We start from the raw sequence: 17,990 nt of genomic DNA, 5'->3' as shown, positions 1-17,990 counted from the left end.
TTACAAACAGTTTATGATTCAGACTTTTAGTGAAGTATCTCACTCACAGCTTTGCTTTACAGGGTCCAAAAAATGTAAAAAAAAACCTAAACAAAACAAAACAAAACAAAACATCTTCACTTCGTAGGAAAGTTACTGGGAAACTTACCATGGGGGTACATATGCCAATATACTTGATTATTTTGAATAATTTGTAAATTAGGGATATTATTATTTGCAATTCCACACGCTGGGCTTCACCTTTTGGGCAATTCATGGTTTATTACATTTAATACAGTCAAGAAAAACAACCAGGACAAACAGGTTGAGTTCCATGCTTAAAGAACTGAGATGACATTCTACCTAGTTTAAAAAAAAAAAAAAAAAAACATAAATATTTTTGCTCAGTGTAACTTAATAAATACACTTTACAGTATATGTTTAATATTTCACATTCAGCACATACACATAGTTGACAGTATAATGACCAGTAACAAGACGACACTGTGTATTGATAAAATGACAGTCTACCACATAACTGATGAGTGATCCGTTCAGTGATACTGCATCGAGGAAAAGCATTTAGACCCATCTTACTTCTCTCCAAGAAAGGTAACTAGGAGCTGCAAGCAGCAGTGACACAATTATTGGTTTACATGGCAACATTTTGACCTTTAACTGTCACCTGAGGTACTCTAATGAAGAGCAACAGATGTCTAAATATCACCGGATAAACCAATAAGGGACAAACAACCCAGTATGCAGGTTTCTCTATTTCATTGTCTCCCCATAATGCTATAAAACTGCTCTAAATAAAAGCAGTCAGTAGCGACTGCCTCACTAACAGGCCAGTGAGGCTGCAGTGCCACCACGTGGTCATGTCTGTAATACAAATATGCTGTGTCTTGCTCAGATTGCGTGGGAGAAAGGTCTACATGAGACCTGGAAGCAGATCCATGAACACATGCTGGGACCATATGGGACATAATGTGGCTTTTTTTAAACGTGGGGGAAGAAGAGAAGTATGTCAACAACTTCTTACTGAGAGCTGATCGAAAGCATTAGGGGTCTGAAAGCCATGCTCCTCTTAAATTGAAAATGAAGTGACAAGGAAAGCCCTGATATGTGTTGCAGCGACAGCAACTGATGTCAGTATCTGATTGATGCACAGAAGATGTTCATTATAAAAACATTCAAAGTAAAACAATAGGGTCTCCCTGGTAATGATAATGGCCCAATAAATGACATTAAAAAAATAACTGGTGACAAACACAGGCAAGGTTTTAACATGAGGAAGCATCAGCTATTGTCTCCGCGGATGAAAAAAATAAATAAAGTGTTGATTTTTTTTGTGCAACAAAATGCACTGAAGACAATTAATCATCTTTAGCTGCATTCAAAGTCTTTGTCTTAACTCCAACCCAAGATTCTGCTTCACTGTTTTAGACTGCATACAGCAGGACAGTCACAACACACCCGCTAACAGCGAGTGGAGTGATAAGTGGTGCAACAGTTCATTTTTACAGCCGTTTAGCAGTAGGGTAACGATTATGGAGATAGCAGAATGCTACCGTCTGTTTCATTGCTGTCCCTGGCTCATATCACTGTAGTTTCTATTAAAGGGTTTAAGTGCTGACCGTCTTTCCACTTGATGTTTTGTTTGCAAACTAGTATTGCGATTTATTTTTACAACTAAAACAATCCTGACACAATGCACTATGACTATCGATATGACAGGCGCTTATATGAGCTCTTTGACGGCATTCGCAAATGTTACATTCCTCTCTTCCTCTTCTGTCGCAAGCATATTGTGATTTTATGGCATCTAAAAACACACATTTAACAATTACTTATTATTGTAATTTCAAAAGAAATATTCTGAATTAATGCTCCTTGGGAGCAGCAACTCTACATGATGAGTATCACATAACTGCAGGTCTACAGGTTCACATGAGGCCACACGTCCTCTTCCTACTTAACCAAAAAAAAAACAAAAAAAAGACAGTAGCTCTACCATGAAAAACAAAAAGTCATGACAATAAATATATTTTTTTTCAAAGTCCAAACAGTATCAGTACACTAGAGGAAAGCAATCGTCACTTGAGGTTTAATATAAGCAGATTCAGGATAAGAAGACAAGAGGGGTGAAATGGAAGGAGTGCTCGTTTCAATGGTCAAGCTTAATCTAACATTTGAAGAGAGTGACACATGCACTGTGTCTGATTATTTCATTGAATTATGATATTCCTGAAACTGAAATAGGTCGTTCTTTTTAAGTACTTCATTACTTAGGACCAGGATGAGCTAACCTACTTCTAACACAGTGCCTCGATGACATTACTTTTGTGTTATTTAAGCGTTTTTCATCCAAACACACACACATAACCTGGAGTAAATGCTAGTTTGGAAATCAGTCAGTAAAGAAAAGGACTACAGATGTCTGCAGACCAGACTCTGAATAATGAGTCTTGGGTTATTTTAGGTTATTATGATGCGTAAGTCAGTGATGGGGGGCATTAGTGGTGTTTGTGCAGAGGTTTGAAAGTTTACAATAACTGCTTCGTACTCTTTAAGACAAACCATTACAGTGGCCTTGAGCAAGACACGGACCGTTTTCCAGTAGAACACGTCAGCAGACAGTACGTAGAGACGGTAGATTTCTAAATATATTGTAACTGTACACATGTGGTGGGTCTCTGCTGGAAATGAGCATGCTCAGGAGAACCCCCGCCTAGGTAAACAAAGTTTAAAAGTATGGCTGTCTGCTGGCATTTCCAACTGCACCTCTGACATTTTGGCGGAGTCTCTGCTTGGCGAGCTGAAACACTCTGCGGACAAAGGCGAGAAGAAAATGTTTCCCCTCGGTGGTGCTTGGATGGTGCTCAGTCCAGGGGAACCTCTGCCACGCTGGGTAGCATAAAGGCTGTGGCCCGCTTAGACTCCTTCATCTTGTCCAGGCCAAAGAGGAGGTCCAGCTGAGTGACTGGCCGCAACCGCTCCTCATCCACAGGTCTGCAGCCAAGGACACAGGAGGTCAATACTGCCTGTACACAGCCTGTCCTCAGCACTAACCTTTATCGAATGTTGTAGTATATAAGAAATCAATATACTTCAATAACTGTTTTATGCTAACTGGTAATTGTGCAGTACTTGTTGTCTGACATGAATCAATTGGATTTGCAGCTTTCTGATGGTCCTTGAACTAATCACATGTGACTTTCACACATTCAAGAAAAAAAACGTACCAATTCTAAGGTAGAATTCAGGATACTTCATCAAAATCACTTTATTCTACATGACTTATTTATAAAACTCTGAAAAATTCTGCACTCCTCAGCACAACTATGAAGCCATTAGTGACTCAGCTGCAGTAATAATAACAATTACTAACACCTGTGGGCACTTTTTTCTCTCCACTGAGTTCTCTCTACTTCTAGTCATGATTGCGCTGTTTCCATGGAGGTGCAGGACTATTTTTTGCAATGACAAATTTGCCTGCAGTAAGTTTTAGGGCTCAGGGGTTAAACAAATGCTTTTGCAAATAGGAGGCAAATTCTTAGTTTCCTAAGGTGTTCCTGGAGTTGTCTCATCACAATGTGGAATTCTTTTTTTTCCCCAGCTGTGAGAATCTCCATTTCTTGTATTGAATTGTGGAATAATCCTTTTTTTTTTTTTAACTGCGCATAATAACTTTTTGGGTATGCTTAAAGTAATGGTATCACTTTAACAGAATAAACACAGTGAATAGTTCACCTGCTTAACACTATCAGGATGAGTTGCACCTAATGCATGAGAATATATTTCCTTAAGCTTACTTGCATTTAAATAGGAATGACTTTATGCTTCTGGTGTATATTAGCTACAATCTATTTGATACACATTCCTATTTGCTCTATGTGTGCTGAATCTTCTTGTGTTTATTTGAATTTTTCTGCTGGGGCAAACTTATTCCTCAAGGGGTACTTTCAAAAAACCCACATAATCAACTCAGTGCATTGATTACCGAGAACTACAGTAAGTCTGCAGAGAGCCTTCAGCGCTCGCTTCACCTCCTCATACTCATTTTACACCACAAGCTGCTGCATGGCATTATAATTGAGTTTTTCTTTTTTTTCTTTGCTTGAAATTCTGAAAAGTAAAAGTTAAAAATATTTCTTCCTTCAGCAATAATGCCTTGCTCCAACTGGGGTTTCAACAGTCGCTTAGCAACAGCTGAGGAACGGGTTACACAGATCAGATATTTTTATAAACCTTTTCTATAAGCCTTTTATACACTATCAGATGTGTTTAAAATCAACTACACCTCTCTGATAGTGTCTAGCTTAATGACATACAGCACTGTTTGATGTTGATAGTTGTGTGTGTAAGCCTGAAGGGCCTTTAATTAGCATAACGATTGCTTTTGTGTTCTATTCCAATCACTATTATGTTTAACATTCTGTGGTTTAAACATTGGTTCAAAAGCATAAGCATTTGTAAAGGAAACAAAGAATGGTTGATTTGTGGGAATATTACATCGAATGTAAAATGCTGTAACGCTATCAGCTGTAAGAAACCCACACTGGTGTAACCACAAACTGTTTAGGGCAGGTCAGAACAAGAGGTTCAGTGGACACAAGGGCTATGAAATCTTGTGGGTGTTTGAGTGACTCATACTTTTCTTCCTCCTCCTCCTGGCAGTCCTGAAGCTGCTGAGCGATCAGCCTCATCTGCTCCTTGCGGACGTAGTCCCGGACTCGGTACATGGCAGCATCACGACAAAGCTCCCGCAGGTCGCTGCCAGAGTAGCCGTCCGTCTTTTCCGCGATCTCCTTCAGGTTAATGGCGTTGCTCAGCTGAGCGGAAAAGTCGCACAAGCAAAGTGAGCTGATTATATTGAATTAAGCCATCACTGGTCTTTGTGCTGTTTGTTGCTGCCAGTCAAGTGCCAGCTGCTCATGGGTGATCTGATTTATTTTAATGTGATTTGACAGTGAAAATACAGGTGTCACACAGGGTCTCTGAGAATGACACAAGAAATCAGTAAGTTGACAAAGATGAAAAAAAAAAGGGGCATCTTACATTTTCTCCTGCTAAAATCAGCCTCAGGATGTCTTGTCGTTGTCTTGTGTTCTGAAAAGACGAAAGAACTCTGGTTCTTATGAGGAAATTAAAGCATATTATTGCGTCGCCTATGACTCAAAGTTAACGACTAATCACCAGTTTACAGAATTTGTTATTATCAGATCTTGTCTTGGTGCCATTTCAGCTTCTTAAACACATTATATATCCCTCATTAAGGAGGACTTGTGGTACAGCACAGCCTTGAATTAATGATCTGTACACAAACAACTCACTCGTGTTTACTCTGCATAAAATTGCCTTATATTTTAGAAAAAGGAAAACGTGCATGAAGATATAAAACATAATGACAATAAATAGAATTCTTCCAAAATATTATCTACTGTATGTATTCTGTACAATATATTTAGATTACACAGAAGGAATCCATACAGTGAGTGTACGTGCACACGTCTTACAGGCAGGCCAACGTGAAAAGTGGTGGGCATCCTGCGCAGAATAGCTGGATCCACATCCTGTGGCCTGTTCGTAGCTCCCATCACCATCACCTACAATTATGAAAATGACTATACATTATTCTAAAATACCCATCTGATACAGTATATTACAGTGTTTCATTGGGTAAGCACATTACAGGGTAAGAGAGGACTCTGGATGTGTCACCTGAGTGGTTAAGGCGGTGTCCAGGCCGTCCCACAGGCTCATGAACTGGGCCTTCATCATGGCTGTGGCCTCGTGGTCCAGACTGGAGCGATTCCTCAGAAATGACTCTAACGCATGAAAGATGAGAAGCAAAATCAAAGCACGAGGACAGTATTTATGCAACGCTCATCCTGGCTGGTTTAGCCAGCTCACCAACATGGTCAGCAGTTGGAGCTGCAGCAGTTTCACAGCTTGTGGAGCCAGTGAGTGCCCCCCTGAGCCTTATCATAGCAATCTGCATCGAAATAGCACAGAGTTAAAAAACTGAGTCGAATCTGCACACGCACGCACATGCTCATTTTTTTTTGACTTTTTAAGGATATGTACCTGCAACGGCCAGTGCAAAAAAGTCAGTAAACCCACTTCGAAATGATAGAAAGAAAATGATAGTGTACTGCAGAATTTATCTAAGAATCATTCCATTAAAATGATCTACATTAACAAAGTATGAAGCCAGTGATCAATGTCTGATGAGTAGAGTGCAAACAGTAAACAGCTAATAGGATATTTCTAACAATACAAATTTGCCAAGGCAGGCAGCTGTGATGATTTTATCTGAGGTGCTCACAATGTCTAACTTTGAAGACTCCTGTCCTACACTGATATCACAGAAGGGACAGAATGAATAAACTTAGCAGATTCAGTGATGTCAGTCTGTAAAAAAAGGTGCAAAGAAGTGTCACTCACTCCTCTGTTTTGATGCCGTTTCAAATGCTTTTCCAGAACGACAATAATGAAATTCATTCAGAAGATCATTAGATTTTTTTTTGGTTGTTTTGCAAGAAGCTACAATGGAACATCTTTTAAAACAATCTCTGCTTGAAATAATAAAGAGTAACATACAACACATCTAACAGAGCAACAAACTAGCATATTATAGGAAATCACTCCTGACATGTGTTCTGCTAATGAAACTCACCAATCTCATCAATGAAGATGATACAGGGCTGAATTTTGACGGCTAACGAGAAGACTGCAGCAGTCAGCTTCTGTGATTCGCCGTACCACATGTCTGTCAGTGTGGAGGCCTGAAGGTTGATAAACTTGCATCCTGAGGCTTTGGCTGTTGCTTTGGCAATCATGGTCTTCCCACATCCCGGAGGACCGAACAACAATACACCTGCAAGCACAAAAGATTAACTGGAACGGTTGTTTCTTTCAACCCCCATCATGTCTAAACAAAACATCAAAATACACTCTTTACTCAGGATTTTCTAGATGTTCTAATTTCAACATGACTCCTATTAACCTTTACTGGCAACTGCGGTAGGATTTCTTTTCCTTCTCTAACACACAAACCAACAAAAAATTTGGCCAGAATAACTGATCTGTTCCCAGAGGCATGACGTTATATTATACAAACAAAGCCTGAAGTCTAGGAATGGAACTGTAATCCCAAAGCAGCTAATTTTGGAGGTTGACTCATCCTGATGCTCTGTGTAAAGCTTTGTGCCAAGCAGTAAAAACTCTTGACAGAAAGTAAAGTGTTCCTCTAAGTGAGCCACTGCTGTCACGCTGCCAAGTGGATAAATCTTGTCAGATGTTTCCTGGCACGTTGTTCTAGACGGAGGCATAATGTATCTCGTGGTTTTAGAAAAGTAATGAGGAATGGCTAAAAGACAAACTAACAAGAATTACAATAACTTCTGATATCTGTTGCTTGTCAGTCATTAACCTTTAAACTTGGTTTCATGCTGGCTGGCTTTTGATTCATTCAAATGATTAGTCTTTGTGAAAAAATATAGAAAATAAACTGCAACTTTGCACTTCTTTCTCACTGTTTCGATTTAGAAACACTGAACATTTTGACCATGAAGTTAAAAGCCTGACTGTCACCACTTATTAAATCTTTAACGTACAGACAAACAGAGATCTTTACTAGTCAGTCCACTGATCTCAACCTAAAAGATGTTTCACTAAAAAACCAAGGCTGGTTCAAAAACAATCCTGAAATAAGCAAGAAACAAAGCTGGCCTGAGTGCACATCTGGTTGACTATAATCTAAGAAACAGATGGTTTGCTCATGCTATCAGCAGATACTCTATGGAACACCAACTTTGTTATATTTATCATGAGAAAAGGCCCATCGTATAAGATTCGTCCTTTTGTACACATGGTTTCCTTCATTATAAGTGTATATTTCTGTATATATCTATCAGCCACAACATTAAAACCCATCTACTTAATATTGTGTAGGTCCCCATCATGCCACCAAAACAGCTCTGGGGCGTGGACACAGGACTTCTGACATGTGTTGTCTAGCAATAGGACATTGGCAGCACATCATTTGACTGCTGTGGGTTCCAGGTTCCAGTGCTGCCTCTGTGGATCGGACTTGTTACAGTGCATCCCACAGACGCTCCAGGTGTCTTAGGGTTGCCGTGGAGGGTGAGCTTGGTCAACGACAATGTTTAGGTGGAAGTACGTGTTAAAGTAACATCCACATGAATGCCAGGACCAAAAGTTTCCCAGTACAACACTGGATTGTAACAAGATAATCACCAGTGGTTTTAATGTTATAACTGATTGGTGTATGTATCTTATAATTTATGTAAAATATAGTGTAGATAGTATACACTTAAATGAAGCTGTAAATAACCTTTCTGTTGCCTAAAATTGAAGGAGACAAAAAAAGCTACAGTTTCTACACAGTTAACATAATGTGCATAAAAAAAACACCCTAAAACTGAGGCTAAAAGTCAGTGTGTTAATCGTGTTTCATCTCGTGTGTATCAGAGAACAAAATCACCAAAAACACTGTCCTAATACTTGAAACAAAGTCTGACAGTTAGCTAACACCAGATCATTTAATCTCTCACAACGACTACACTAAAGCTGATCTTATTTAGTCCTATAGTCATAGCATGTATTTAAAAATTAAGTGTAAAATTTGACCTTTATAGATTTAGCTCAGATTAAATTGGATTACAAGCTGTGCTACCTTTAGGAGGCTGAAAGAGTCTGGATCCAGCTAAGAGGTGTCTTTTCTGAAAGGGCAGGATGACGGTGTCTTGCAGCTCATTGATAACCTCATCCAGACCTGCTATATCTCTCCAGGACACCTGAAGGAAGAAAGAGCAAGTTAAAAATCTCTATCTGAGTTCTTGTCTGGAAAAGCTCAATCATTTAAAAAAGGGGTAAATATGTTGCAGCACTTGATAATCTCAATGTTGTGGACTGAGGATTACAACTGTTACCTTCATAGAGTGCGGATCAACGAGGTGAGATGCAATGTTCATCTCATACTCTGTTAGTTTGACCCCCTCAACGCCAATCCTCTTCATCAGCTGTTCTGCCTGGAGAGTTAAGACACACAACTCAGCTAAAGTCACAAGAGCATAACAGATAGTGTGCAAAATACTGCTCCAGGTTATTTTCACCTCTTAATCATGTCTGTTACACCGACAGCTGACAACTTTTATGAGTACTATCATCCACCTTGAGCTCACAGTAATTAACACTTATATGGCTATGTCTTGTGCTTAAGCGCTACGTACCCTTTTCTTGGCTTGGCTTTTCTGTTTTGAGGTAGGATCCATCGCTTCTACCACCCATTTGATGCTATAGTATGTGGCTGCACCAAAGATGGTCAACCTCACCAGCATGCCAACCACCTCATTCCTGGACAACGGCCGCAACAGGGCCTCTCTGGGAAGGTCTTTCAGCAGCATCTCTGCTGGCTAATGTCAGTCCATTGGCTGGATAGATAAAGAATCACAGGAATGAGGCAAACAGAAACACACTGATGTAGTTAGAATGAGCATTTGAGGGGTGACTATACATGACAGTACACATTATCAATGCATGTGCAATAAAGGCAATGAATCTGTGTTACCTTATTTGACACAAACTATTGCATTTCCCCTTTATTTTTTTTTACCATTTAATACACCAAAAGATCAATTAAGCATCAGTAAATGATTTTAAAAAAGTTTTCATCACTAGCTATAATCTCTTTGAGAGCAGACTGAAAAATCTCTTGCAATAAAAACCCTGTAAAGTACATGAAATTCAGAAGTGGCAATTAAGTTTGCTGTTTCATAATGCTAAGACAACTGTGCCTCACTCTGTGGTGTGCTTAAATTTAACAAATCACACATTCTAGTATTGGTCTGCAGTACACAGTACTGTGTAACACGTTTTCCACACGTACTGCTCTTACTTGACCACTAAATAACATAAATAGCAGTGACGAGAGTGAACCAAATGATTGAATTATATCAGCGTAACATACTGCTAGTCGCGTAATATGTATGCCGAATTGTAGAATGGCTGTTGTGATTAGACACAGATCAAAAATATATATATCTTTGAGGCACAAATCTTAAGATATGAGCAGTGGAGTTTTACTTGTTAAATTTCTGAATACGGTCAGGCGAAAATAACAGTCTTGCTACTAAGAAGCGAAGCAGTGTGCTCCAGTATGCAGTGTTTGCTATATCGCTGTTTGAGCAGGTGCTACGGGTCATTTACATACAAATACAATTTGCTAATTCACAACAGCAGTTACATGCATGATTTAATAACGTTACCAGGTCAGAAATGACAGTTAATCGGAAGTTAGCATCTGTTAGCAGGCTAAAGCTAACACAGCAGGAGCTACTAATCTTCAAACTGTCACTTTAACGTCGTCACATTTTGCCCTCACAGCACCCTAAAACCTTTAAACCCGCACTATGTGAGCTGGGACAGACACGTGTAACATCCCTGGTAAAACAGAAGCCACAATAGTCATACTTACTAAAACGACAACCAAGAGCAATGTAAGGAAAATGCATCGCAGGTGCAACACGATTTGTGACTCGGGTAGGAACAAACACCTTAGTTCCTGGAGGCATGTTTCACGCAGTCAGCCACTGGATGGCAGAGCGTCCACACAAAAAACACACATCAGCACCATGGACAGCATCTACATGACGACAGCAGGTAAAGCACTCTGGAAAAGAAAGTAAGAAGGGTGAAAAAGGGAGTGAACAAATTATGGACTGCTAACAAATGATTGTTTTGGCGGCACGTGTAAGAAAATTGTGTATTTGAAGGGGTAGCAAAGTAAATGTGTACCATTTTCAACAAGGAAAATAAAATGAGAAGCTTAGAAGAATGTTTTTATATATTGTGTACAACTTGTGTCCAGCATTATGAAATATTGCAGCTATGTTACATAGAATCATACATTTTTCCATTAACTCATGATTTTAAAATCCAATTTCGGATTTATTGATTAAAACCACTAAAAACTCCTGCCTTATAATGATGCAGATGTAACTCTACACCATTGCTTCACGAGCACTCCAGCTCACCTACTGCTCTGTTTGTAAACTGTGAGAATATCCTACTCTACACAATGGCAACTTGCAATATTGTTATTCAGCCATGCATCCTCAAAACAGAGAGAGACTATGAAGTAAAAAAATGATACAGAAAGCATCACCCTGCAAATTGACAGAATTGGTTCCTTGGGTTTGTTATACATGAAACCCTGGAAGACTGCATCTGTGTTTTTTAAGACTGGTGAGATGATATGCTACAGGTTTAAGGTAAACTGTTGACTGCTTATTTTGCTCATGATATGTCCCCCAGCATGTTAAAAAAAACAAAAAAAACACCATATGGGGAAAAAAAACATCTGACTTAGGGTGAAGGCAGGGGACACCCTGGACAGGTCGCCAGTCTATCACAGGGCTACACTTACAGGCAGACAACCAAGCACACTCACATTCACATCTACGGACAATTTAGAATCACCAATTAACCTCAATGTGTTTTTGGACTGTGGGAGGAAGCCAGAGAACCTGGAGAGAACCCACGCTGCACGAAGAGAACATGCAAACTCCACACAGAAAGATCCCGGATGTCCTCACCAGGATGCGAACCAGCGACCTTCTTGCTGCGAGGCAACGGTGCTACCAACTGCACCACCTTGCAGCCCTCCATATGGACATATTAATAATATATATTTAAAAAAAGATTTTCACCAGAGGGGGTCTTTAAAATGTTCATGTATGTATCAAAACTGTGGCAAAAAATGATTTTTAATGTGTTTTCATTTTGACAATTATTCTGTAAAGTGCAAGAAACTGCAGTATCATCTTGAGCAGATTATTTTTCTGGGGATGTCTGGGGATCTGTCAAAAAGACTGACTGGACACCAAACACCCAAGCACGTCCTGGGTTAGGCTACTTGCAAATGTACCTCAGTCTAGAGATAGCTCAAATCTGCAACCATAATCTGTGTTTGGTTTTCACTCATTTCCAGCACTGTCTGATAATGGCTAATTCAGTCTTCTTAACAGCAGCCTCAAAGATAAGGCATTAACAAATGGGTTCTCCCACAAGCAGTTTATCACACACGGGCCAAAGGGATTGTTAATTGTCACAGATTGTGAGCTAAATTTGAAGATGCTGTTACAGCTTGTATCAGGACTAGTCTTTGCTTCAGATTTTCACTTGTGTAACGCTGCCGAGAAACAGTAGAAAACTTAATAATTTGCAACATTTCACATCAGATGATTTGATGAATACACACATCCTCCTCTTGGTGTTTTTCCCCCAAGACTCACAGCTCCTGCATCCAACTGAGGCCAAAATAAACAATAACAATTTTCATTTTAACATTCACCTCGCAGTCCATTAGACGGAGTAAAATCTGGCCCAGTTTGCCACACTTCTATGAGAGCATAATTAACTGGATTTTGAACAATATGCTGGAGAAAAGGGGATTGTCTATTCTTTTTTTTTTTTTTTTACTGTGTTGGGTAAAAACCTCCAAAGCCTCCCCCCCTTTGTTGTCCAATTAGTTGTCCAAATTGGATGCAGAATTCCATGCAACACAGTTCCAGCTTTACCGTCCAGTGAAGTTAAGTCCACCCTTGTTCTGGAAAATGGCACACAGGCTGCTATTGCACACACCTTTGGCAGTGAAAATGCTTCATAAAAAGCTTTAATCCCTCTGTACTGCAGCAGCGAATCCCAGGAGATAGCAGCCTGACGGGGCCATTTTGATGGGTCTGGGCATGAAAGCGCAGCTCGTGTATCTGCAAAGTGCAGCCGGGGTTCCACATTCCCATAACGCCTTGCACCTTGGCCAAACAACCACTCTCAAGCGGGTGGGAGGAAAATAAAACACGAACAAACAAACAAAAAAACAGCACGTTCACTTCCCTGTCAACCACCACTAAGCTGAAATACAACTTAAAGCTCTCTGAAAACAGGTTGGCAACTGCTTGTTTAGGAGAAAGAGATATAAATCCCCACTGACCGGTAATGGTGGTGCCATTATGCTGTATTGTGATGCATTTTTATTTATTTTTTGCCTGGCTACAGTTTTGCATTTTCCCTGTGTGTGACTACTGGACAGTGGATGCAGTATATCAACCTTTTAATTGCACAAGCTAAGCTGTTTAAGTAAACGTTGGTCACACACAACAGTTAATTACCCATTCAATCTCCTAGGAAGAGATACTACCTCGAGCAGGACAGCATAAGGAATCATTTGGGAGTGGATTATTCACTCGCCTCTTTTCCAGAAGAAGTGAATGGATTTATTTTTAAAAACACCAGCTGCAGAAACTGCAGGCGACTCACCTGAGAGTCCCCTTTTGACATTTTGGAGCATTCTTTGGCATTCTTATGCAAGTCTTTAAAAAACATAATCCAACTTTCCAGTAAGTCAGCAATGATAAAGGGTTATACTGACTTTGGCCTCGATAAAAAACACAGAATAGATCACCTATCTAGTGGCATCAACAAAAAACGTGTTAAATGCTGTCCTAGTCTTCCTTTGGCAAAGTTGATGGATGTCATGTTGTCTAACATGTCCATCCAGAGCATCATGTGGCAGATTGTCTGTCATGCAATGCTGTCTGAAACGATTTCTTAGACAACAAATGGTGGAGTTGAGGACACTCGAGTGTCTGGCCGTGGCCCTGACTGACATGCCAGCATCCAGCGTGCCAGCAGCCAGTTCTCATCTTTCTCTTGTCATCTGTGGCATTGTGTCATTTGAATAAAGCTGCATTTTAAAGTGGCCTTTTATATTCCCCGTTTAAGGGAGTGTCTGTGCACTGGTCACGCTATCTGATCACTGTCCTTTGAAGACACCTGATGAGGGTATGGACTAACTCAGCGTGTGAGAATTTGTCACCACATGAACAGCTCAAAATGTTTGTTTTTTTTTCCTTCTTTTTTTTCTGCTAAAGTGAACACTTTTCTAATAATAGCAATACAGTCGTCCTCAAATTGAGTCATAACCTCCCATTAAAGAAGGAAAAAAAAACAGCTGTCACTGAAATAAGCTGAAATTGACAAAAGTAATAATAAATAAAAAAAATTATGAAAATCATGTCATTGCTTTTGAGTTGTGGTTCAACAGAAATATTAAGAAACAAAACAAAACAAAAAACAAGCAAACAAGCATGATGGGACCTGTAAACTAATATTTTGGTGAACAACCCTTTGAGCCAATCACTGCAATCAAGTGTTTTCTGTAACTCTTAATCAGACTTCTGCACCTGTTGACAGGTATTTTGATTTTGGCTCACTGCTCGTCAGCAAAGTGCTCTAATGTGTCCGGGACCGTTTTTTAAAAAATTATTATTCTTTTCAAACACAATTTAAAAGCAATGTCTTACTTAACTAAATTATAATTTAGCAAATTTTCCTTTTTTGTTATTGGTTTTTTTTTTTTCACTTTCTAGTTATTTGAGTGACTGTTGTGAATTTTGCCTTTTCTTTAATGAAGGGGTATGAATACATTTGAGGACCACTGTGTATAGACACACACATGCACAAATACCCACACTACTACTTTTTTTGGGTGCATACATCCCTGCTACAATAACTTATAATATGTAGATTTGATAGCTTGAAAGTGTGTTTCAACTGCATTTTCAACAAAAATAATTGATTTTGATGATTGTTTTCATTAACGGTGTATAACTTACCCATAAGCTGTGCACTCATATTCACAAAGAAACAACATTAGCAGCAGGCATGACAAGCACAGTGCACTGTGTTCAGCCATCGCACCCTCTTTAACTCGAGTGCTACTCTGGCTTCTGTTTGCCCCTTTTGGCACCTGTCAGCTGCCAACTGTTCAGGGATGTAATATAAATGATTCATGTCTGTTATATGACAAATAAGCCCATCATTGTCGTTTGGCATAGATGAAAAGACAGAGGGATGAGCAGACGAGAGATGCATGAAAGAGCTAATGTCTGGGCGAGACTCAATTCAATACTGCTCAACAAAGGGATTTCACATGATGCTGAAGCTTCCTCGGGCATCCCACACTCTTTGTTCATTCTGCCAAGGTAACTCACGCAAATCGACAACCCACTGACATTGCCAGAGAAAGATGATTACAGCTGCGGTTCCCGACTGACATCTTTCTTCAGTTTTCCCCCTAACTGTGCAGGCCTCATCGTGGTTTCCAAAGCACCGGCAGCACAGAAATAAAATGCAGAAAAGGAAAAAAAAAAGAGTGATAATTTGTTTTCTCCTTCTCCTCCATCACCTAAGACAGGTGAGAAGACTATGCATTCCCAATGGAACATCAATCCCTGCATATAGATAAGGCTGATTTCTGACTTCTAAAAAGAGGAAATTACTTTGTTTGTTGAATCGGTGGGGTGAAAATTCATGGTAAATATTCTGCCGATTTTATCTCTTCTGAAATATTTTACGCACATATAAGGTTTTTCTCTTATACTGCTGTATTTTTTGTATTTTTTTTTGCTGTCAAGTAGCGTTTGACAGCTGGCTGATAATGATGGCAGCTGTAGATAGTCAGTATTTTGTGTCAGTAGTCAACATCTGTGAGGTCGACAGTGGGAACCCAATTATCCGCTGAAACAAAGGATTATGTTGCTAACAATGATAACGGTGGCAGTGGGAAGAGGACAAATTATAATAGTGTAGTATAATAAAACATACAATTACATTAACAGATGGGTGAAATTCAAACATAATGTCACATTAGACACAACTCAGGTTTCCTGGAGACAGCCAGCATCGCAACTATCAGTTGCTGTCATGGTGTGAGAGCTTTAAAACGGCACACATGATATAAGAATAAAACGTGTTAATTTCTATAGCTTGTACGCAGGGAAATGTCACATTGGATGGATTATAAACACACTTTTCTTTGCCTACATCCGAACTGAAAACATGTTATCGCCTGTCATCTATGACAGACTGTTGGCTCTCCCTCTCATCCACCTCTAAAAATTAAATGTTCAGCTACCGTGTTTGTGCAAACCTCCAGTAGAATCTAACAGTCACTTAGAAATTAAACAGGTAACATAACAGGTTTTCCTTGTTTTTTTCTTATTTTATTGGCTCAGATTGCACTTTATGCCATGTAGAGCAGCTAAACAGTCAAAATTAGCCCACTTTGTAGATGCACTGAATCAATTATTCAATATATGGTTCCTTTCTGTGCATTAATTGCGCATATAACCGTGTTGGAATAAGTCTTTATTCTCACCGTCATCCTCATTACTTGACAGGTTGAGTCAGATCTAATTTCATGCTTATGTAAAACCTGATATTCATGAACTTCACTTTGGTGAAGTGACTATTGTGATTTTTTGTGTGTGTGAATGGCCGTTCTAGGTTGACTTTAGATGTAGTTAAACAGATCTTTAATGCCTCTATGTAATAAGAAGTCTCCCACACTTTACAGCCTATATAAAACCATTGTGTTTTTATGCAGTTTATTTTTGCACTTTAAGAAGTATAGGAATTGAAGGAAATACACCAATTTGCTTTATTTGCTGAGAGTTACATGAGAAGTTCAGTGAGCACACTATCAGCTTGTGGAAAGTATTCATATTTATATAACCGTGAACAGTAGTAATTCCCACTCAGTACTTTGCTTGAAAAGCACTTAATGTGAAAAATGTTCTTTGCTTTGACCAAACGCCCTTCACAGATTCAAACCAGCTTCAGTCGGCTAACTGGCTCTCTCTGTCAAAAGGCCAACCGAGTCAGCAGCACTAAAACCTCACGGCAGCACCTCTGCACATCCTCCGTGGTTACGTCTTCACCGCTCACGTGTAAAGCTGGACCTGACTCCATAACCTCCACCTGACACGGAGCATTCTGAGCCGTGGAGATGAAATTGAAGTGAGCAGCGCTGATTCTTCAGGTAGATTCTAATAAGAAAAGCCCTCGGGAAGTCAAGGAAAGGGGGGCTGGTGTCTGTGTGCGCGTGAGAACGACGGCAGGCGTTATGTGGGCTTCTGAAAAGCAGGGGAATGGCAGAGCTCCACTGACAAGGAGGACGTTTAAGTTCAGAGCGTGTGAGACTTGTCCCGTCGAGTGAAAACAATTGGCCGGTTCCAACTCCAATTCATCAAAGTGACAGTACTTGGCCACGTGGAAATGAATGAATAAATAAAGGAGAACGCATTCAGTGTGCAGATAAAGAGAAGCCTGCTGGGTAGACGCTGTCAGAGAGGACTGTCACTGTGTATACTATTCAGCCCTTGTTGGCAAAATGACATCCCCCAAGACTGATACACTTGCATATAGTTCTCGCCTCGCCTCCGTATTATGCATCCCATACAAAAGATGTGTGACACCGGAAATAAAATTTAATCTTTGCAATTCCCCCTTTCACCTCCCGTCTACTGCAGCCCTATTGAGCTGGTGTCATGGCGGTAGCCTGTTGTCTGCCTATGAAAAAATGTGACCGTTTGACTGTGGAAAACATATACATCGTTTTTATTTTACTTTGACTGTGAAAAGAAAAGTATTTGTATGCACCCCATGTGGATACTGGAAAGTATGCTTCACCCCTCACTACCCTGCTGTTGAGCTATGACCTGCCACATATCCATTATTGATCATCACTTTCTGGGCAGCTGAGTTTCCTTGGTTACCTATAAGTATCCATGCTGCCCTACCAGGCTGCTTCCATGTGCAATTCACAAGAAATAAGAGCGTTTCTGATAAGGAGACAGTGTGCGGGGCTGAGTTTGGACTGTAGACACATTGGGGTCATCTCATTCGAGTCTTTGTCGCTTTTATCTTTAGAGTGAAGAAAATTGAGGAAATCACAGGAAGTGTTTTCTGCCATCCATCAGGTCAAGTACAGTGAAGTCACTTTTTATTATATAGCACATTTAAAACAACAGACATGAGCCAAAGTTTTTTCCAATGAAAAAACAAGATTAGAAAATGTACCTAAGTGAAAAATATTAAAGTTAAGACTCTATAATATTATTTATAACACAAATGAATCT

At 39.7% G+C, this 17,990-nt stretch overlaps 1 protein-coding gene across 1 annotated transcript; it reads right to left on the bottom strand.

The window, feature by feature from the left end:
• Positions 1-235: 235 nt before the first annotated feature.
• atad1a (ATPase family AAA domain containing 1a) lies at positions 236-10,538 on the bottom strand. Its single transcript, XM_008293396.1, has 10 exons — positions 10,484-10,538; positions 9,240-9,440; positions 8,940-9,038; positions 8,684-8,804; positions 6,662-6,862; positions 5,704-5,810; positions 5,499-5,588; positions 5,041-5,091; positions 4,636-4,814; positions 236-2,991 (listed from the first exon to the last, which is right to left on the bottom strand). The coding sequence occupies exons 2-10, from the start codon at positions 9,411-9,413 to the stop codon at positions 2,862-2,864; spliced, it is 1,152 nt and encodes a 383-aa protein (XP_008291618.1). The 5' UTR covers positions 9,414-9,440; positions 10,484-10,538; the 3' UTR covers positions 236-2,861.
• Between the last annotated feature and the right edge of the window lie 7,452 nt (positions 10,539-17,990).

This window comes from Stegastes partitus, unplaced genomic scaffold (assembly GCF_000690725.1).
Source record: "Stegastes partitus isolate 25-593 unplaced genomic scaffold, Stegastes_partitus-1.0.2 Scaffold883, whole genome shotgun sequence".
Classification (NCBI taxonomy): Eukaryota; Metazoa; Chordata; class Actinopteri; family Pomacentridae; genus Stegastes; species Stegastes partitus.
Note: the sequence above shows the minus strand (reverse complement) of the source record. Positions and strands in the feature narration are given on the sequence as shown.

Excerpts from the sequence above, each read along its gene's own strand:
- atad1a (XM_008293396.1), bottom strand. The coding sequence starts at position 9,413 with ATGCTGCTGAAAGACCTTCCCAGAGAGGCCCTGTTGCGGCCGTTGTCC. Across the intron at positions 5,092-5,498 it reads CTTTTCACGTTGGCCTGCCT|AACACAAGACAACGACAAGA; the intron begins GTAAGACGTGTG and ends TCGTCTTTTCAG. Across the intron at positions 2,992-4,635 it reads CAGGAGGAGGAGGAAGAAAA|ACCTGTGGATGAGGAGCGGT; the intron begins GTATGAGTCACT and ends CCTTGGCTGCAG.